A 22,047-nucleotide genomic window follows, 5' to 3' on the forward strand; every position below is an offset into this window, starting at 1 on the left:
GAAATCAAAGCCAGAGTACAAATAACTAACAAGGCCCCCATCAGAAAGCACAGGATGTCCCCCGGGGTTTCAATAAGAAAACAACACCCAACAATTGGGTGTCTCTGCAGCAGCCATGGAGTGAGATGGGCTTGCAGTCATGGGAGCCAAATTCAGGGGTGCAAGGGGTTAAGGGTGAAGGATGGGCAGTCAACTTCTGTGCCATTTACTGCCTGTGCAAACCCCCCTGGAGGGCCAGCTCTGAGTCGATCCCAACTTGACAGCACACAAAAACAACAGGGGTAGAGGCATATGCATAATGGTTGCTATGGTGTTTGAAGCTACGCCACAGATACTCAAAACACTAACAGGGCCATAATGGCCATCACAGTAGACAAGGTTTAGGAGAGTTTTGGACACCTCATTGGAAGGGATCAGTTGCTGGCGGTGGACATGCTATTGGGTAAAGGAGAGGGCCAGTGAGGACACGCGAGACTTTGGGTAAAATGACTGGCACAAAAGCCACAAGAAACTTGCCCCGTTGGTGACGATGCGGATGATACAAGACTTGGCAATGCTGTGTGCTGTTGTACAAAACATCAGCATGAGTTGGTGTCAACATGACAGGAACTAACAACAACCACAACAACAACCACAACAGGGGGTGAGGGATCCCAAAGTTTAGCAGCCCATCCTTTCCCTGAGCCTCTCACATGTCCAAGTATCATGGGGATGAGATATCAAGTGGAGGGCCTTGGAGGACCACGCCTGCTGGTCGTACCTCAGGAAAATCTTCACTTAGATATGAGCTGACATTACTCAGGCCAAGTCTGTGTCCTTTTAAGCCTACGCTGATGGTCTGTAGCCAAGTCAGGACTCTCCGGAGAGACTCCTGTGGGGCTTCTCAGGAACAGGCCTGGGTCTTTCTAAAGTTAAGAAGGGGGTCCCAGAGTCGACGGTACCTTCACAATTTCTTGGGCAATCTGTCTTGTTTTGTTGACATCCAAGACGATTTTGGCATCCCTCACCACAGAATAGAGGGTCCGTCCTTTACAGAGGCTGAAAAACAAAAGGATAGAGAAATGATAGGCCGTGGTTTAAACGAAGGCAACCCACCACAGCCGCTAACCATGGAAACCTACAGAGTGGACATGCCCCCATTATGCCTACGAAATTACAGCGCCTGGGGACTGGACTCAGATCCGGTCGAGGGAGGTGGTGCTTTAGGGTCTTTCAGGATCTTCACCAGTGTCTGGCTTCTAGACGAGCACAGAAGTGGACTCCGTGCTGTCAGTCAATCCCAGCCTCTCACAGGTGGAAAGCGCGTCTACACCAACAATCCTGGACTCCTCAGACAGCACTCAGACAGCTCTCTGCTGGCTGTTCTGTACCAGCTGCATCCACTCAATGCCAGTTGCCAGGGTGGGGGGACCGTCAGGAAGGACCCGCAGAGCCACCGTGGATGCGTGCTAAGTGTCATCAGCAAACGATGCATTCAGGCCTTCAGACAGAGTGTGCGAGCAGCAACGAGATGAGCCCCAACGCAGATGCTTCTCTAGACAGAGGGCTCTCCAAACTATCTGCAGCTGCACTTTGCATTTTGAGGCCCAACGGTTTAGGATGAGTGACAGGATGGAAAGAGATGTTATGCAGAAAAACCAACATCTTCTCGTTGAGCTGCCCACATGCTCACTGGTTCATTTTCTCACCTTGGAAAGTCCGATTCCCAAGACACCCTCCACCCCACCCCACCCCTCAAGCACTCAGTAAACAATCACCAGGTAAATGAACAAATGAGTGAGTGGATGGATTCTGGGTTCACCACAACATCTTCAGCTAACAGCAGAGCGTCTGGTTCATAAAATCAAATATCATAGGATGTTGTTATGAAAATTTATTTTCATCTCCATCAAAATAACAGCTTGATTTTTTTTTCTTTTAGTCTGTGAATTTACTGGTAAAATGTTCCATGCATTTTATTCATTTAGCCAGTGTTTAAGGACTGTTTCTCGAGTGCCAGACCTCTGAGATTGCATTTCCTAGTCTCAGAAGGATCTGTTTGAAAGCCATCTCCACTTGTTATTTTGTGTCTTTGGGTGAGTCACTGAATCTCTCTAGGTCTCCATTTTCTTATCTACAAACAGGAACTAACAATAACTATAGAGGCACTATCCCAGCTGAGTAAGAGAAAGAACTAGGTACAGTGTCTAGCAGCTACTGGGAAGCATGGTGGTCAAGGAAGAACGAGTTTAGAATGGGACTCTGGATTAGAATCCTTGTCTGTCATTTGGTGACTGACTGGCAATCGGCATGCGAGTTAATCTCTGTGAGCCTCAGTTTCATTATCTGTAAAATGGAACCAACGTTCTCTGCCTTACAGAGTAGTTAGAAGAATCACAGGAGCGCAGGTGTGGAAAGTACCTATTTGTGCCTAGCACACAGATAGTGCTCATAAAATATTAGTGTGAGAAGCAGTAACTATGAAGAACACACACATTCCCAGTTGCATATACATCTACTCCTTCCTTACGGACTAATACACTGATAGGTTGCATTTTTATAACAGAGGAAAAAAATCTACTATTCAACTATTTTGCAAATTATTGACGTGCATCTGGCAGTAATGGATATGGAGGTACAAGGCAAGAGGAGTGTTGGCTGTGATCATTAAGGTTATGGCCATCTGGACTGGGTCTTGATTAGTGCTGTGGCCATTGTGCAGTGATGCAACTTGGAAGTTATATAATGAAATCATTTGACAGTAGGTAATGCTAGATCTTGTAATCGGATGTGGTTATCCTCCATTTTTGCCTAACACTGATTTTTGCATAATGAGCCACTCTTTGGAAACGAATCATATCTATGAGGAGAGAGCATATGCATGTATACAAAAATGACATGTAGGATGGAAAGACAGAGTGATTGCAACAATGCACTTGAACATGGGAGAGTTCATGGAAATGGTGCAGAACAGGAAGTTTTCAATCTGTTGTTCTTAGGGTCACCAGGAGTCATGGTCAATTCGACAGCATCTAATCACCACAACACGTGTACAAAATTAGTCTCTCATCCATCCATCCATCCATCCATCCATCCATCCATCCATCCATCCACCCACATATCCATGCAAGGAACTCGCTATCACTATATTATCTTCAACTAGGATTTGTTTCTTCACCTGCTTAAGGTGATACTTGAACAATGGTTGACTCACAGGGAGTCCGATTCGCATGCACAAGATCACCCCATAAACTGGTGGGAGGCAGCCCATGATGACTCAAGGCTGTCCCCCAATGCTGGGCTGAGTCTGGTCTTTGCTGTGTCTGCTGGAGGAGAGGAGGAAGAGGGGATGGCTGTGGAGCCAATTAAACCGTATTGACATTTCAGTGTATGAGACGGCGGCGGCGATGTGGGTGGACTCCCTCCCCTGGATACTTCACTCTTAATCAGCTACCTACACTCATTATAGGCTGCAGCCCACAAAGCACCATCCTCACTTCAGACAGCAGAGCAAATAACCATGAAAGACCCCCAAAGTCTGAGCTCAGGGTAACAGCAGCAAAGTCATGGGTGCCCGAGATCCAACACTACCTACTTTCTCTGCTCATACCCTCTTTCCCAATGACAACTGCTGACGTCTTTGCCTCTCTCTCTCTCTAACCTCCAACAAGATGGACTGATGCAGCAATGGGCTCAAGAGTGTCAGAGATGCTGAAGATGGCACAGGATAGGACAGGGTTCAGGCCGGTAGTTCGTAGGGTCTCGGTGAGTTCTATTCAACTCATTGGCATCTAACAACACAGCTATCCTTTGGTCTCTGGTGTTGTGAGGCAGGCTGACTCTGCTTGGTCAAAGTATAAACAAGTAATACAATTTTGGAAGCCAGAAACTTGCTTGTGTCCACTCAATTCTAATAGCTGGTGACCCCATGGGTATCACAACAGAACATGCTCCACAGGGCTTTCAGGGGCGAGTGTTCTGGAATTAGCTCAGCAGGCCTTTACTCTGAGGAGTCTCTGTGTGCTCTTGAACCTCTAACCTTTGTGTTGGCAGGCAAGTGCATTAACTACAACACCCAAGTCCTCCCTGGCACATCCACTATAGTATAATAAGGAACCAATTATACTAATGAACCTGTAACCCGAAATTCCTCTCCTAGACATATCTCCAACAGACATGCCACTCATGGTCACTCAAATACATGCACCAGAATAACCGTGGTAAATGGAAACCAGTGAAAGTAGATAAGCTGTGATGTAGCCACAAAATACACTTCCATTGGACAATAGCAAACAAGCTACTGCTAACTGTAAAAACCAAGGAAGACATTTATGTACATTAAAAAACCAGAAAACAACCACTAAAAAAACTCCCACACTGCTGTCAAGTCAGAAGTTACTCATACTGACTTTCTGAGTTGCAGGCTGCATGGGCATAGACTGCCCATCTTTCTCCCTTGGAGCCCCGGGTGGATTTGAACCCCTGGAGAGGCACGGCCTTTGGCTTAGCAGTGCACCTCCCTGCAGAGTGCACTATGTGAGCTCCCTTTACATCCACTCTGTTGAGCAAGAAGCCAGTCATGCAAGACCACAAATGAAGTAACTCTGTTGATTCACACAAATCACAGGAGTAGACACCAGTAATCATGTTCTAGAAGTCCATGGAGTGGTGGCTCTTAGGAGGGAAGAGGCTGGGGGAAGCAGGACAAGGAGGAGGGAGTTGGGCTGGTTACAGAGATGTAGATATCGAGTGACATTCCTCACTGCTGGACAGTCTATTCTGACTGACAGTCCCCCTCCAGGACAGGGAAAGACTACCTCACGGCTGTGACTTAATCATCACAGAAGTAGACTGCCAGAGCTTGCCAACTATTTTGGCTAGCAGCCAGGCACCTAACCACTGCTCCACCAGGCTTCTTGAAGTGACAGTGGAGCTATCATCTTCTGAGGAAGCATGGGGAACAGGAACAGTAGCAGCTGAGGCATAGAGCCCTTCTCAGGGGGCAGGCACACCGGTCCCACAAGGCGAGCATTAACGCCTGGATGCCATTGAGTCTAAGACCCATGTTTCCTCTTGTTTTCACATTTCTGAAATCAAATGTGTCACGCAATCATTGGGAGGTCAAAGATTAATTGGCAATGTCTTGTTTTTCCTTTTTAAGGAGACTGTCTATGCAGTAGGTTAAGAATTGAACCGCCGACTGAAAGGTCAGGGGTTCCAACTCACTGGCTGTTCTGTGGAGGATGAGGCAGATCCTGCTTCTGTAAAAGATTTACATCCTCAGGAATCCTAAGGGACAGCTCTACTCTGTCCTGTAGGGTCCCTATGGGAGAGAAGGGAGCTCTAGTGGCTCAGTGGTAAGGAGCTACGCTGCCAACTCAAAGGCATGTGGTTCGAATCCACCAGCCTCTCCACAGGAGAAGGATCGGCAATCTCCTCCCATTTAATTAACTGAAAACTCTCTGGAGGGTCAGCTATAAGTCGGTACCAACTTGACCGCATACAACAAGAGTCAGAACTGAGTTGACAGCAGCAGGGATTAGATGTTGTTCTTGCTTGGCAGTAAATAAAATGTAAATTGCGAATTTCTATGGCATCTTAGATCTGATGGGATAGTGTAATTCTGTTTCACAGATGAGGAAACTGAGGCTAGGAAAGAAACAATAGCTTGTCCAAAGTTAGAAGAGAGCTGGAGAGCTAGAGGAGAGCCAGCCAGCGCGGGTCTTACGCTGAAGCTCTTAACTGTAGGCTCTGTCCTCAGCATCTTTCTCCGGGACTCTGAGTACTTGGCACATCATACGCCCCCAGTGACCAGAAGCTCTAATGTCACTACCCATCACCCCTGGCAATGAAGATTAATGAGGCCTGCTGTCCTCGAGATGGAAGGCAGTCTGGAGGTCAGCAGAGGCTGTTCTAATGCTCAAGGATATATTTCATCGTTCTCTAACTTTTGGGGCAGTGGGGGGGGTGTGTATACACACACACACACACACACACACACACACACACACACACACACCCTTCTCGTCATATCTTTAGGCATCAAAGATTATTCTGTGACCTAGTGGTAAGAAGCTACGCTGCAATCCCAAAGGCACACGGCTCAAATCCACCAGCCACTCCAAGGGAGAAGGCCGGGCAATCTCCTCTCCTGTGATATGATTCACTATCTCTGAAAACATGCTGGTGGGTCAGCTCTGAGCCGGTTCAGACTCAATGGCATGCAGCAACAGGAAGCAGAGCAAGGGCCAGCATCTTCCATCTCAGCTGCAGAGAGATGGGTCCCGAGAGTGTCCACACACAAAGCCCCAGGGCTTATGACTATATCATTTTACACGGCAGAAGGGATGGGCAGCAGGGAGATGATTATAGCTGGGAGGGCTGGATATATTGACACAGATCTTAAAAGCGAACGAAAAGGCAAAGAGAAAGGAGAGGGGGTGCTGACTCTGGAGGAGAAGGCTAGAGAGCTGTGGTTGTAGGAAGACTCAATTCTTACTCAATTCTTCCACTGTGGCTGCTTCTGAAGATGGAGGAAGGGGCGCTGAGGCGCGGAGAGTAGCAGCCTCTGCCTCAAACCTCTCTGCCAACAAGATGGAGCAGACTCACAGCTGACCCTCCAATGGGTTACCAACGCTGCAAATCACAGGGAAGATTACCCATCTTCCTCCCTCTCTGTGGTGCAAATCTGGTGGATTCGAATCACCACAGAGGCATGGACTTTGAGTTATCAGCACAGCTCCCTACAGACTACGCCCCCTAGAACTCTGGAACCTGAGAAAGTCAAGGGACAGACAAACCCTTAGAGCCCCCATAGGGGATACAGCAAAAGGGACAGACGATCCTCTTAAGAGTCTCCCCATAGGGGATACAGCTCTGCAAAGCTTTGGCTTTAGTCTAGTGAGACCCGTTTCAAACATCTGATCTCTAGGACTGTTGGAGAATAAATCTGGGTTCTTTTAAGCCATAAAATGTATAGTAATTTGTTCCAGCAGCAAGAGAAAACTTAGACAGTGGGGCTAGTGCAATCAGTTTGGGATAATCCAATAAGCAAAAGCAAGTAAGGAATCACTTGTGGTTACTAGTTTGTAGTGAAAGATTTCACATTTTTTCACACGGCAAAGATTCTGATTCTTGGTATGGCTTGTATTGATCTTCCTCCCAACCTCATACCCCACAGCGCCTTCCTACAAGGTCAAGGCCTCTTTCCATATCTGCAATCTCAGACAGGAGTAACAGACACATACTAAGGCGGGTGAATGGCAAGGCAATGTATGATAAGAGGCAATATAGGATAAGGGCAAGGTGATATCACCAAAGAAAGAGAAGACGTAAAAAGATAGAGTAGGATTAATGCAAATCAGAACCACAAGGAGGAAGTGGGGTAAAGTACCAAAGTGTAACTAATACAAAATATGAAAAAAATAAATGCAAAACAAAATATATATGAATGATTGGCTAAAAAAAGGAAATTTGTAAACTTACACTCAAATCACAATTAAAAAGGGAAAAAAAAAGATGCCATCTCAACGTGTCAGGGAACCTCTTTAAGAAGCACTGCTCAAAGTTAACCTTTGATTTGAAAGACAGAGAAATTGAGGCCCAGAGAGGATTAAAATATGTTCAGTGAGTCACTGTGTCCCTGAGGGTGTACTGGTTCAGGAGACAGTAACGGACCAGTCAGAGCTTCCCTTCCCTGGATGGCGCCTGTAAAGGGCTTCTCTAACAGGAAGGAGGCAGGTCAATTGCCCAGCAAGCAAACAAGCAAAAACAGCAGCAGTTCAGTGACACAGAGAGTGAAGGAGGTGGTCAGAGAAAGCCCCTCTGGGGAGGTGGTCTTTACAGTGAGAGCTAAGACAGGAGACCCACACATTCACTTGCTGTCATGGCTCAGTGCTAACTCACAGCAACTCTCCACTGAGTTTAAATGACAAAAGAAGGCGATTGTCCATCTTTCTCCCTGCAATTTCTTGATTAGCAACAAAATCTGGGAAAGAACCTTCCAGACTGAGGAACCAGTCAGTGCAAAGGCCCTGAGCTAAATGAGGAACAGAAAAAAGGCCGCCTCGCTGGGCTGCAAAGAGCCTCTCTGATGGATGCACCCCTCATGCGTTCTTGCTCCAAATAAAAGAAACAGCTGGAAGGAACCAGTCCTCCATTCTGCCGGATTTGAGCTCTGAAGCAGCTGGTTTCCAAGTCAGCTGTTCTTTTAACAACACTCAGGCGGTCAGAGGGAATTTGCAAACCCCTGACTGGCTATTCAGTCTTTCCCAAAGCACATTTCCCACTTCTCCAAACTCAAAACCCACTTAATTGTCCTCAGCTCCACCCTCGCCCCTCCTTAAAACAAATAAATCATAATCCCAGCAGCAAGCTGCATGCTCCATCAAGTTCAGCCACTGGCGAGCTTCCACAGCCTGGCCGGTCACGAATCTCACACTGAAGACATTAAAGTCTAGGGACTCAGGGGCTTTATAATAAAAAAAAAATGCCCGGTTAGCTTCCTATAAAAATGCAAAATGCCAGAACGCCAGTGAGAAACGCCAGCTGTTTGCCACCTGCTTAACCCAAAGTGGGTTCAGGAAATGAAGAGTTATCGAGGTGGAGGTGCATTAAGTGAAGGGTTGGGGTGGGGGCTCCAGCCCCTCTGGCTTCAGGATATTCAAATCAGGAGTGGAGGAGAGCCCAAGCTACAGGGCCGCACTCAGAGCAGCCCCATAGCATCATAGTGGCTCCAAATACGTTATGTGCTGGGCTGCTGATGGGTAGATTAACAGTTCAAATCCACCACCCAGAAGGACTGACAGCCTTCTTAGAATTTGAGTTCTGGCAATCCTGCCAACTGGCATTGCCTCAGTGGCAGTAGGTTTCATGTTGGTGTTTGAAGTCTTTCCAGGACCAGACTGTCACATCTTTCACAGGGTGCTTGGTGGATCTGAACTAATGACTTTTCAGTTTAGTAGCCAAGCTCTAAAGCTCTTTGTAGAAAAAGCAGGGATTGATTTTGCTAATGCCAACCTTCCTTTTCCTGTCCCAAACTCTGGAATAGCCTGGAAGCTTCTGGATGTGGACAGGGACAAGGGAGCCTAGACTCTGTGTTTCTGTCTTCTTCACTCCACAGCTGGATCTGATTTTGCTGTCAAAAGACCTGGAGGCATATGTGTGTAAACAGAAGCATCTATACTTATCATCTATCTATGCGTAAGTAGAGACATGTGTGAACAGGTACATCTATTCACTGTTGGCTTTTGTTTGTTTTTTTCACTGTTGTTTTTATCATACAGAGTTGAGGACAACTCACAGGGACCTATGTATAACAGCTTTAAACCCTGCCCTATCCTGCGCCATCCTTAGGAGCTCCATCATGCTCAAGCCCTTGGCTACAATCTCTATGTAAATCTATCTCATTGAGGGTCTTCTTCCCTTTCTCTGACTCTCTACCTTCCCCAGCATGATGACTTCTTCCAAGGACAGGCCGCTCTTGACAACATGCCCAAACTTTGTGAGACAAAGTTTCACCAGCCTTGCCTTGAAGGTGCACTCACTCGGGTTGCACGAAATCAGGTTTGACTGCTCGGCTGGCAGTCCATGGGATGCTCTCCACCGGTGACCCCACATTTCTAGGAGCTTAAGGTGATAAACAAGACTCACTTGGTACTTAATTTCATGTGCACTGCGCCCACTGCCCCCACCTCCAAGTGTAGGCTTAATCACAAAACCAGTTGCTGTTGAATCAAGTCTGATAACTCCATGCGTGTCATAGCCCCTGGTGGTTGTTAAGTCTGTTGACCGTGACTCAGAGTGACCTTACAATGGCTCTGAACCCTGCCCTATCCTGAGCCATCCTCATCACCTCTGACACACTTGAGCCCGTTGCTAGAATCATTGTATCAACGCCGCCGTCTCATCAAGGGTCTTCTCTTTTGTGGACCCTGCACCTTTCCAAGGATGATGTCCTCCTCCAAGGACTTGCCTCTCCCAACAACACAGCCAAAGAATGTCAGGTTACATTTCACCATACACAGAGCACCCTGGTTTCTATCCAGTGGTATCTCAGAAGAAAGACCTGGCAACCTGCTTCTAAAAAGTCAACCACTGAAATGCTATTGTTCTACTCTGACACGCTAGGGTTCTTTAAGAGTTGGCGTCGACTTTACTGTGATTGCTAAGTGGTATCGGCTCTGAGTGGAGATGAAGGGAGATAAGCAGACTGTCTCTTCCTGTGGAGCTTTCTCCTGCAAGTCCCTAAACAGAGAACTTCTCACGTAATCCTAGGACACGGAGTCCCTATTTTATAAATAAGGAAACCTGTGTGCTGAGAGACTAGACCAGGCGCCATGGCTGCTGTGCTTTGCAGGGAAGAATTAGTCTCCAGCAGGAACAGGGTCTGTGCTGAAGTTTCCAATCTCCACATATTCCCATTACTTCATTAGATCCCTCAAGAAGATGATGTAGCAAACAAGAAGCAGGCTGATCCTGATTAAGAGCTTCTGATCTCTGGCCACCCATGCTTGTCCCCTGAGCTTGAATGAAAACGACTTTCACCACAGGGTGACCTTTCCTTCCACCCCCAAATGCAAGGGAGGCCTGGTGTGCACACAACACATGTTTGTGGCTTCTGACTGGGAATTTTCAAAAGTGCCTTTCAGAGAAGGATAGATTGACAGATGGATGGATAGATGGATGGATAGTAGAGGGTCTTGTTGATCAGCTGGGGAGAATAGCATCCCACGCTAAAGCAAGTCTTCAACCATTGTCTTCAGACACAAAACAGACTATAAGTCAAATCCAGATCAAACTAGTAACAATGCTTTCAGGTTTTTTTTTTCCTTTCAATTTTTTTTTAAATTTTAATGAAATTTTACAGAGACTTTGGATTTCCATTCATTCATTGTTGCATCAGGTTCTTCTTAACACAAGGTACTACAGGGAACAAAAAGACAAAGGGGCCACTGGCTATGCCCTCCAGGATTGGAGATCAAGAACAAGAGTCCCTGTTTGCCCACCAGGACCACTTACAAGTCATACAGTAAAGTCCATGAATGCAATAAGAAGGGATACTGATGTCAGTATTGAGCCCAAAGCTCAAGCATTGATGTCCACAGAGGACAGACCCCACTCTGTCGATGGGAAAACCTGTAGGTAGTGGAATTAGGAGCCTTACAAATTTTCTGCTGCTTATCTCTGTTTTCTCATTTTTCTCCAATAAATCTGTGTTACTTTGGGAGGGAGGGAGGGAGGGAGAGAGAGAGAGAGAGAAAGAGAGAGAGAGAGAGAGAGAGAGAGACAAGAGAGGAAAAAACTGCTGTGAGTCAGACTGAAATGAAAGCAGACACATATGTTTACTCTAGAGATGGTCAGGAGAATATTGAACCGGAGAAAAACTGAGATGAGAAAGTGCTCTCTGAGCCTAATTCCCACCCGAAGGAGCTCGCCTTTGCTCCGGAGACTGGCAGTTATTCTCCGGGGATGGGGAGGATCTTTGCTCCTTGTGTTTTTCTGCACATTCCGGGTGTACATTAAATGCTAGCTTTTTACTTGAAAGGCCTCACAATGCTCTCTCCCTGGAAATGCTCAATCCCTAAGGAGGAAGGCAGAGTTTACTGCTGGCAGTTCCTGCATATGAATTTGCACGTAAATTGAAATGGTTACTTAGGTGTGTGTCTAATGTCAATTAGTCAAATATTGCCTTAGTATATGGCACACGTTTCTATGCATAAAAACCATTAGAGAAACAGTTCCAGACACATTAGAACATCTTTACCAAAATAATACAGTAATTATGCTTTGATGCACACTACCAAGTAGAACATATTTCTTAATATGAACCTCCAATTGTTGACATAATAGGTTTTACAAGTATTGGTTCACAACTACTTCTGTGCTAAGTTGGGCATTCATAACTCAGGGACTTCCGTCATCATCATCATCATATTTATTATTATTATTATTATTATTATTATTTTCAATAACTAGGGCTAGTGAGAGGAGCAGGGGCAGGCAGAAGTGAGAGGTGAAGCACACTTGAAAGATAGTCATGCCCCAGAGCCCTGGGTGGTGGCAACTGTTAACATGCGTGGCTGCCAACCAAAATGTTGGGTGTTCAAGCCTACACAGAGGAGCTTTGGAAAAAGGGCCTGGTGATCTACTCTGAAAAATCAATGATTGAGGACCCTGTAGAGCCCAGTTCTACCCTCTCACACCTGAAGTCACCGTAAGTCTTGGGTCACCTTGACAGCAATGGGATGTCACCTTGACAACAATGAGGTGTTTTGGCAATGCAGAGCTAAAGGCTCAAGGAAGACCAATGAATTGTTCAGAAGTTTTCTCAACCAGGTCATGGGCAGGATCTGGATCTAATCTGCCCAAGGTCCTGGCCCCTCCACTGCTGTCCCCTTTGTTGACAAAGTCCCCAGAGCATGGACTCAACCAGCCCATTGCCTGCACTGCTTTCGGGCAGGGGTTTTCTGCGGACCCCTAAAGAATGGTGAATATCCAGAGCTACTACAATCAGACTTGTAAGACACAGGTTTGCAAACTACAGCCCAACAGCCACTTCTGGCCTATCTTTGACCCACAAGCTAAGAACCATTTTCACACCTTTAAATGGATGAAGTAAAAATAAAAAACTAAATAGTGTGCCTCCCCAAAGTACTGAAGAGCAATGATGTAAATCTGGAGACTAAGGTGTGCCTGATCCAGGCAACAGTCTTTGCAATTACTTGCTATGCATCAGAAAGCTGAACAATGACCAGGGATGGAAGAAGGAGAATTGATGCCTTTGAGCTGTTATGCTGGAAAAGAGTACTGAGTATACCATGGACTGCTAGGAGAACAAATAGGTTCATCCTTGAAAGGGTGAGACCAGGCTGCACCTTGGAGGCAAGGATTCTGAAGTTCTGTTTGACGTACTTTGGACTTGCTGCAAGGCAGGTACAGTTCTTGGAGAGGGATGTCATGCGGGGGAGGTTGGAGAAATAGCACAAGAGAGGAAGGCCCTCGCTGAGATGGACTGATTCAGTGACTGGGGTGATGGTGATAGGTGTGTCAGGGACAAGAAGGTTGGCACAGGATAGAGCAGGGTTTAGGGCTATTTTACTTAGGGTCACTATGAGTCGCAGGTGACTTGACAGCACATAACAACAACAAGTGTGCTTTAAGTTGAAAATATTTTTTTTAAATTTTATTTTTGTGTGAGTGTACCGTCAAATCAGATCTGACTGGTACAGGAGGAGATTGTCCCTCCTTTTCCCGGCAGAGCATCTGGTGGATTCGAACCTTGTGCCTCTGGGATTGTAGTTGCAGCTCCTTGCCACTAGGCCACCAGAGCTCCCCGAAAATAATTTTGTAAAAAAACAAACCAAAATATACTCTTAGTATGTCCTGCAAAAGTTAATTAAAATTGGTAGCTATTTTTCTCAATATTTTTTGACTTGTGGAAATCATATGAAATTCGAACATGAGTGTGAATAAGTCTGACTGGAGCGTGGTCACACCTATCTGTTTGCATATGCTCCATGGCGGCCTCTGTACTACAGTGGTGGAGCTGAGTAGACAGAGTCTATGGCAAAGCTAAAAGCAGTAACTACCTGGCCTTTTACAGAACCTTTGCTGACTGTTGCTCCAAAAAAGTGAGGTGGGGCCAAGAGAAACTGGCCTGCTGGGAGGAAGAACAATTCTACCAAGTACAACCATTCCCCTCTGCCTGAGGACAGGGTGGGGTCAAGAACCAGGTAGGTTTGTCATTCATTCACTTGCTTACTCAGCCATTTGTTCAACAAATCATTCATCTAAGTATTCATTCACTCATGGAGTCATTTGTTCAACCATTCACTCACATATTTATTCATTAATTCATTGAACCATCCATCTCCCAGCAAAGCAGTTGATGGATTCAAACTGCACACCTTTTGATTGGCAGAACAATTCATTACCACTAAGCCACCAGTGGTTCCTTTCACATTTGGCTGGGAGGATTAAATTAGAAAACTCAGTCAGGGAAGAGATAATATTAAGGCTCAACAACAGTGCTACTCCATTCTGCTCTCTCCTGAACACAGACAGAGGAGACGATACCATCCCTAGTTCCTCAAGGTGGTGCAGGGCCATGTAAATAGACTGAGACAGACTAGGAAGAAAGGTCTGCTCACCTAGTTGCAAAAATCTGTGGCTAAACATAAGGATGGAGAAGAATATGATAACGGTTTGTTCTGCTGTGCAGGGAGTGGCCATGAGTCGGGGCCTCAACTTCTCTAAACAATAATCCTGATTAAAACAACATACAAAGAAAGTAGTGGATAGCACATTAAAAGAAACCCCAACAACCAAAAACCCTATACTCAACATATAAAGTCCATTATGGTTAACAAGTGATGTTTGCTTGTGCTTTATTGACTATGCAAAGGCAATGAACTGTGTGGATCATAAGAAATTATGGATTACGTGTAGAAGAATGGAAATTCCAGTTTCATGTGAAACTCGTATGTAGATCAAGAAGCAGTTGTTCAAACAGAAACAGGAGATACTGCACGGTTTAAAACCAGGGAAGGTGTGCCTCAGGGTTTTGTTATTTTTCCATACCTATTCAACCAGTATAGTAAGCACTCAAGAAGCTTGAGTGTATGAAGAGGAATATGGCATGAGGATTGGAGGAGGGCTCATCAACAACCTGCACTATGCAGATGACACAACCGTGGTGCAGAAAGTGAAGGTGACTTCATACACTCACTGAAGAAGATCAAATACTACAGCCTTCAATATGGATTACCCCTCAACATCAAGAAAACAAAAATCCTCACAGCAGGCAACATCATAATAGATGGAAAAAAAGATTGAAGTTGTCAACAATTTCATTTTTCTTAAATCCACAATCAGTAGCAATGGTAGCTCAACTCAACTCAGTGCCATCAAGTTGACATCCCAGCCGACCTTCCAGTGTTTTCTGAGCTATAAATTGCCTGGGAGGAAACTGTCCATCTTTGTCACTAGCGGCTGTTAGTGGATTTGAACCACCTGCCTCTGCGTTAGCAGTGCAACTCCTTCCCCACTAGGCCACCAGAGCTCCTCGTCCATGATAGCAGCAGTTAAGAAAATCAAAAGACATGCTGCATTGGACAAAACGTCTGTCCAGGACCCCTTTAAAGTGCTAACGAGCAAGGACAGAAGTTTAAAAATCAAAGAAGGAGCAGACCCTCAACGAGATGGATTGTTTCAGTGACTGTAACAATGGGCTCTAGAGAGGCAGAGAGGATGAGGACGGCACAGCACAGGGCAGGATGCAGACCTGGTGTTGACAAGGACTTGATGGCACTTACAACCCAAGCCACGGTATTTTCCGGTGCTCTGCATGCATGTGGAAGCAGGACAATGAATAAGGGAGAACAACAAAAAAAAAGAACTGAAGCCTTGGAATGGTGGTGTTAGTGAGGTGTACTGACCAGGCCTTGGAAGCCAAAAGAACGGACAGAGTTGTCGTGGAGGAAGAACAGCCAGGGAGCACCTCAGAGGCAATGAGGGTGAAACATCATCTCACATGGGGTTTGGTTTTGTTTTTTAATTTCCATTCATTCATTGTTGCACTTTCCCCTCTGCCCACCCCTCTCTCCCCCATTCACTCTTCTCTTTGAAAAGTAAAAGAAAAAAGTCTTCCATTGTTATACAATCCCTCCCCCAAGTCCACTCCACCGTGCTACCTTCATTCTGGACTCCTGTCATGACAATAATACTTAATCATATATCCCTTTTAAACAATTCTCTCCCTCATCTGTTTCAATGCAGTATACATTATTTATCCCTTCTTTCTCAGTCTCCCCCCAATCTCTATGTCACATGGTTTTGGGACAGGTTGTCAGGAGAGGTCAAAAAGAGAGGATGACTGTCGACAAGCTGGACGGACACAGGGACTACGACAGGTATGAACTTGGCAGAGACCGAGAAGACGCTGCAGGAGGGGGCAAGGGCTGTTTCCGTCCAGACGGCAGCTATGCGTCAGTTGCTCTGACGGTACTTAACAACAACGACTTACAAGCAGAGTGAGGCTGTGTACTTCTTTTAAAAGATGAGAACAGATCTAGAAAGGGACAAGAGCAAAGAAACAACAGTGATACGCTCCAACTGGGGTCAACCTTATCCAATCAGCGTCTCCCAAGAAACCAGCAACTCTGAGATGTAGTGTTTTCCTCGGTGCTAACGATGCCTGATCCTTTCCCAAATGCTCACCGACACCTCCACTTGTGCACAGCTGGGCAGTACCAAGATTTGAAACAAACAGGAGCAAATGAGAAGCTGTTTCAATTTCATGTTTTTGTTAATAGCATTCTTCTGCTTCGTACAGACAGAAAGCAAATCACCCTGGGGATGTGACCTCACCCCTCCATCATTTTAAAATGGCAAAGAAGTGTCTGGGGGGATTAAAAACACACGTTCTGAGGTCCAAACATCATCATGTGACAATGTTGCATCTTCATGGGAAAGATGAAAACGCCATGTAATCCTATTATGAATATTTCCATTTGTCGCCAAGCCTCACCTTGGTAATCTGTTTCAATTGAAAGTCCTGTCATTCCCCAAAACCCAATTTAGATGGTGCAGGAACAAAATGTAAGTCTGTGCCAATTTTTCCCAGAGACGGGCAGAAATCGGCACTCAAGTTCATCTGGGGTTCCTCTCCCTCTTTAAAGCGCTTAACTCCAGTGCCCTCCCAGTACTCCCTAAATCCCATAGGCGCTTCTAGCTGCAAAGCTTTGAGGGTAAAGTTGTAGGGATTTTTAACAAGCAAAGGCCCAGCCACCTTGACATCCAAGGTGCAGGTATCCTCTGGAGGGATTAGTGGGGAGGGAAGGCTGAGTCTCCAGCCTAGAAAAGTTAGGGCTAGTCAGGCTGCACACAGTCAGGACCAGAGCTGTGCAGCTCCTGCACTGTCCTCTCCACCAGCGTGGGGACCCCCATATCATTTCAGCCATCCGAGACAGACCTCAGTGCACAGTGAAGAACCAGATCTCCAACCCAAATCTCCAGAACAGTGGTGCTGCCCCTCCTCCTAAGAGGAGAACACAGACAGCCTGGCTCTAGGTTCCTGAGATCTGCACTAGATAACCCAGCCTCTGGCTTAAGCTGAGCCTTACTGCTGTTGTTTACATTCATAAGGAACAGAGAAAGGAACAGCACTTCTTAGAGCCTCCTCTGTAAAACGAGGATAGATAATCTGGTGGTTGCGCTTGAGCAACAAAGTGAAAAAGGTTGAACCCAAAAGCACACAATTCTAATCAACCAGCTGTGCCCAGGAAGAAAGGTGGACAATCGTCTCCTGTGCGACTTACAGCCTCTGAAAGGCTGCTGGCGGGTCAGCTAGGAGTCAGTTCCAGCTTGAGGGCACACAGCAGCAGCAGCAGCAACCACCACCACCACCACCACCACCACCATACTCACCTCTCAGGATGGCTATGAGCATCCAGTGGCATCAAGTATGTATAACATGCTTAACCTTCAAGTGCCCACTTGGGCTCTTTTATGGATTACACCATGTGCCTCAAAGACATCTTAGCCTCCGTGCCTGTCAACAGGACTCAGCTTTTAAATAGGCACTTTCTTTGTTGTGTTAACCAGATCATAACGGAGTAGGGTGGGTCCTAAATCAAATCACTCCCGAGTAATATGAAAAAAGCGTAAGAGAAACACCTGGGACAGATGTGGTGTGAGGATTGTCTACAAGCCAAGAGACCAAGGAAAACTCCGGAGCTATCAACGGAATAAAGCCACACAGCTATGAGACCCCCAATATGGCATTTTTACCACCACAACTACAAGAAAATGTATTTCTGTTCTTTAAACTCATCCACTTAGGCTGTTAGTGCTAGAGCAGCACAGGGCGTGAAGACAGTCTTGACAACTATCCACTCATTACTCTCACTTTTGTGTGAAGGTGGAGAATGCTTACATCTTGGGGCTCTACTGTGCACCTCTTGGTTGGCACTTTCTGTCCCAACTCAAAAGAACTATTTCTGCTTTCCCAAAGGTGACAGCTTCGTGCTCCTACCTTCTTGCTTTTGCATGTGCTGTTTCCTTCACCAATAACACTTCTTCCATATTTCCTGTTTCTTCTAACTTGTCTTCTTCCTCAGGAAATAGCCCTAATCACCTCTAGAATCCCTTTTTTTCTGAATTCCTTTCACAGCTCTGCACATTTCTGTTTCAAAACTCCCTGCATGGTATAACCATTGTTGAATTTCTCATCTACCTCCCCCCCATTGCTGTGGGACTTGAGGACAGGCCTGGCTCCGCTACCTGCCGGCCATGCTAGATGGATGGGTGAATGAATGGACAAACCAATGAATGAGTACATGAATTATTAATAAAGCCATTTCAAAAAGGTTTGATGATACAAAAGTCAACACACACGTCACTGGTATTGGGCCAACAAAACATCATGTTGATCAAAATTGGGAGTTAAATAAATGTCAAGGCTCTCAGATGCAATTCCATAAATTACTTCAACCAGGTGGCCAGGAAGACCAGAATATGGATTTCACTGCTTCTCCATATTACATAATAGCACTCTTTTGGCAGCTAGAAAATGACACTGCTCCCCACAGTCAATATCATCTCTTTTCCTACTTAGCAAACATTGATCTTTTTTTTCAAATTCCGGGCTGTCAATTTGAGGGTGTTACTTCCAACCATGTTTGGGGCATGTGTGTGAGGGTGTTTGCCCAGAGGTTTAGAAATACCTTTCCTTTGGGTAAGAAAAGCCCTGTGGTGGCATCTACAGGCCTGATGTGTTCCATGGCAGGTGCAGAGACCATACAACTGGGCTGGGAGAGGAGGCCGATACAGGACAGCAAGGAAAAGAAACAGACTTTAGTTTATCTTTGGCAAAGGCAGAGGGTCAGTGAAAGAGAGGAAGAGCCTAAAAACACATGGATGGACACAGTGACTACCACATGGGCTTGAGCATGACAGCGGCCATGAAGATGGCTCAGGACCGGGCAATGTTCAGATGTGTGGAAAACACAGTCTGTATGAGTTGTACTCGACTCCATGGCACCTCACAGCACCAACAGCTGGCAAAGGTGGAAGTCAAGAGAGGTCCAACGGAGGCCCTGTGAGCTTCAAAATAACACACAAGCTCACGCACTTCCTGGCTGAATAACCCTGGGCAAGAGACTTCACCTCTCTGAGCCTGTTCCTTCATCCACAGAATGGGAACCGTCAGTCTCTCTTCATGAACAGCCAAGGAGACAGCCACGTGCAAATCCTAGTTGCCCACTTCTTGTCACTTTATTATTTTTTTTTGAAGCCTCAGTTTGTTCTTCCATGTGTTGGGTTTAATGAAGCTATCGTCCTGTCTTGGAAGTTAAGTCAGGAAACACTGCCAGCACTTACTGTAAAGAGTGCTAAACAAAGAGTGGTGTTCCTACCCTCACGGAACTTACAAACCATCAGAGGGAGGAAAAGAAAAATGCAGGCAGTCCTTGGGTTATGAACATCTGACTTAAAGATGACTTGGCTTTTTTGCTTTTTATTTGAGTGAAACTCAGCGGCATCAGAGAGAAGAATACCCCCACGGGGATTTCATGGCTGTAATATTTTCAGGAGCAGAATTCCAGGTCTTTCTCTTACAGGTGTTGCAGGGTGGGTTTGTATTCCCAAACTTTAGGGTAGTAGTTAAGTTCTTAACTGTCGTATTTCTAGGACTTCTTAGGGGCTTCTGGGATCAGTAAATGCCTCCTCCCCAAGTCAGAGCAGGAGAGGAAGACCATCAATGGTGACACAGTGATGGCAATGATGGGTTAGAGCATATCAGGGATTGTGAAGATGGTGCAAGACAGGACGAGGTTCAGATCTGTGGTTCACAGGCTCCCATGGGGTTGTGGTTGACTTGACAACACCTAACAACAATAACAACAACGCCCCCTACTCCCAGTCTCAGTAGAGAGAGTCTGAAGTCTGATTACAGGGCTCCAGTCCCTTTGTACAATTTCTTCTCTGAATGCCTTGGGAAGGCCTTCCTCTGTCAAATGTAAGTAACAGTTGTACCCTCAGGAGAGTTGCTATAAGATCACAAAGAACCATCCAAATAAAGCATTTAGCAGTGGCCCTGGTGCATAGCCCTCACTCAGCGTATGTCCTCTATCTTCACCACAGTTACACAGTGTCCCACCAAGTTGTCAACGGATCAATAACGTCCATGAAAATGGTCACCAAGAAATCAAGGCTGAATGGCAAATGTGCTGCCAAAGACACTTTTAAAGCTCTAAAAACCAGAAACGTCACTTTGATGTAGGCATGCCTGACCCAAGTCAAACTCTTATCAATTGCCTTGAAAACAGAGTAAGGAGAAAGAGACAGGAGAAGAACTGATGTCTTATAACTCTAGCCTTGGCAAAGAGTGTTACATATACTACAAAGTGACCAAAGAAAGTCCATACAAGTCAGTCTTAGAACAAAACCAGAACGTCCCTTGGAAGAGAGATCACTTTGAGGGGAAGTCGAAGTTTCCCGAATGGGAAGCCAAGGTCATGGGAGCCAGCTGGAGTCATCAGTTACTAGCAGCCCCATCAGTTTACAGATAATGGAAATGTGGAGGCGCTGATGCTGGTTGGCATTCTTGAGCAGTGCAACCTACCCCCTGTGATCTTGTTTGAACTACTGATTTGCTTAGCAAACACTTTCTCTATAAATAATGAATAAGTAAACTCCAGCCTGCCACTGATAAATTATTATGAGTTGGGAGTTAATGGGGTGTGAAGCAGGCAGTGCACAGTCCTGCCGCTTGGCCTGCAGCTTCCACTCCACCATCACCCTCAAAAATTACACTGAGCCACCCCAGAGCCTCCTAGGTTCTTCCCTGCCCTCACTGCCCAAGACCACCACCTGACCACTCTCTCATCCTCCAAATATTACCCACATATTAGGCTTTGCAGAGGCTCAGCCTTGGCTTTCACCAGCACAGGGGTCAATAGAAATGAGAACCAAAGAGGAAGAGACATAGTCATCTGAGTTTGTAAATCCTGCTACCTGGTTCCATAATCAATACACTTGGTACCAGCAGTCAGGAGATAGGAGACCTATTACACTGGGAAAAGTCTGCAGTCAGGGACCTCTCCAAGTTATTGAGGAGCAGTGATTTTAGTTGGAGGACTAAGGTGTGCCTGGTTCAGGCCATGGTTGTTTTAAATTGCTTGTTATGCTGCTGAGAGCTGGACAAAGGCTAAGGATGACAGAAGAATTGAAACCATTGAACTGTGGTGTTAAGAAGAGTATTGAACATCTCACAGATGGCCAAAAGAACAAACAGATACGTCTTGGAGAGGGTGCAGCCAGAGTGCTCTTTGGAGGCAAAGATAATAAAGCTTTGCTACACGTATTTTGAGCATGTTGCGTGGAGAGGCTATTCCTTGGAGAGGGACATTATGCTTGGAAAGGTGGAGAGTCAGCAAACGAGAGGAAGACCCTCAACCAGGTGGACTGACACACTGACTACGGCAATGGGCTCAAATGGGTCAAGAGATTGTGAGGATGGCCTCAGATAGGACAGGGTTCTGATTTGTTGTTCACAGGGTCACTATAAGTCATAGTAGACTCAACGGCACCTAACAACAACATCACCTGATTATTCACTTTGGTGGTTTGTTTTTGTTTTAGATCTGGGAATGTTCCACAGGTGTTCATATCCCTAGCTGTGCATTCTGCTGGGATTTCCACCCTACACCTATTTGATGCTGGCTGTAAAATTATTCTGACCATTGTCCCCCGCTCTAATCTATCACCTTGTGGAGCTGGTTCTATTGTGATTTACTGTCTATCTCCATTACATCCCAGGAGCTTCTAACGACTCTCTTTTTAAATTTTACTATTCTTTTTATTTCCATAAAACCAAGCACTCATTTTTAGCACCTCCCTAACCTAAGGAGGTTCTTGGGAACTGTATTCTGAGCGGCAAGATCAATGGCGGACATGTCCAATAATGGGTAGGCTGGAGGACATATGGATGGGTGGGTGGGTGGATGGATGGATGGATGGATGGATGGATGGATGGATGGGTAGATGGATGGATGGGTAGATGGATGG

General features: G+C 45.9%; 1 protein-coding gene across 1 annotated transcript in view; it reads right to left on the bottom strand.

The window, feature by feature from the left end:
• Window positions 1-22,047, bottom strand: part of KSR2 (kinase suppressor of ras 2) — a 425,537-nt gene that overhangs the window by 16,947 nt on the left and 386,543 nt on the right. The window contains exon 16 of the mRNA XM_006890405.1: window positions 942-1,038. Coding sequence (XP_006890467.1) covers window positions 942-1,038 — 97 coding nt within the window. The remainder of the gene's footprint in view (window positions 1-941; window positions 1,039-22,047) is intronic.

The sequence above is a fragment of the Elephantulus edwardii genome, unplaced genomic scaffold (genome assembly GCF_000299155.1).
Source record: "Elephantulus edwardii isolate Elephantulus edwardi_28Jun2011 unplaced genomic scaffold, EleEdw1.0 scaffold00089, whole genome shotgun sequence".
Taxonomy (NCBI): domain Eukaryota; kingdom Metazoa; phylum Chordata; class Mammalia; order Macroscelidea; family Macroscelididae; genus Elephantulus; species Elephantulus edwardii.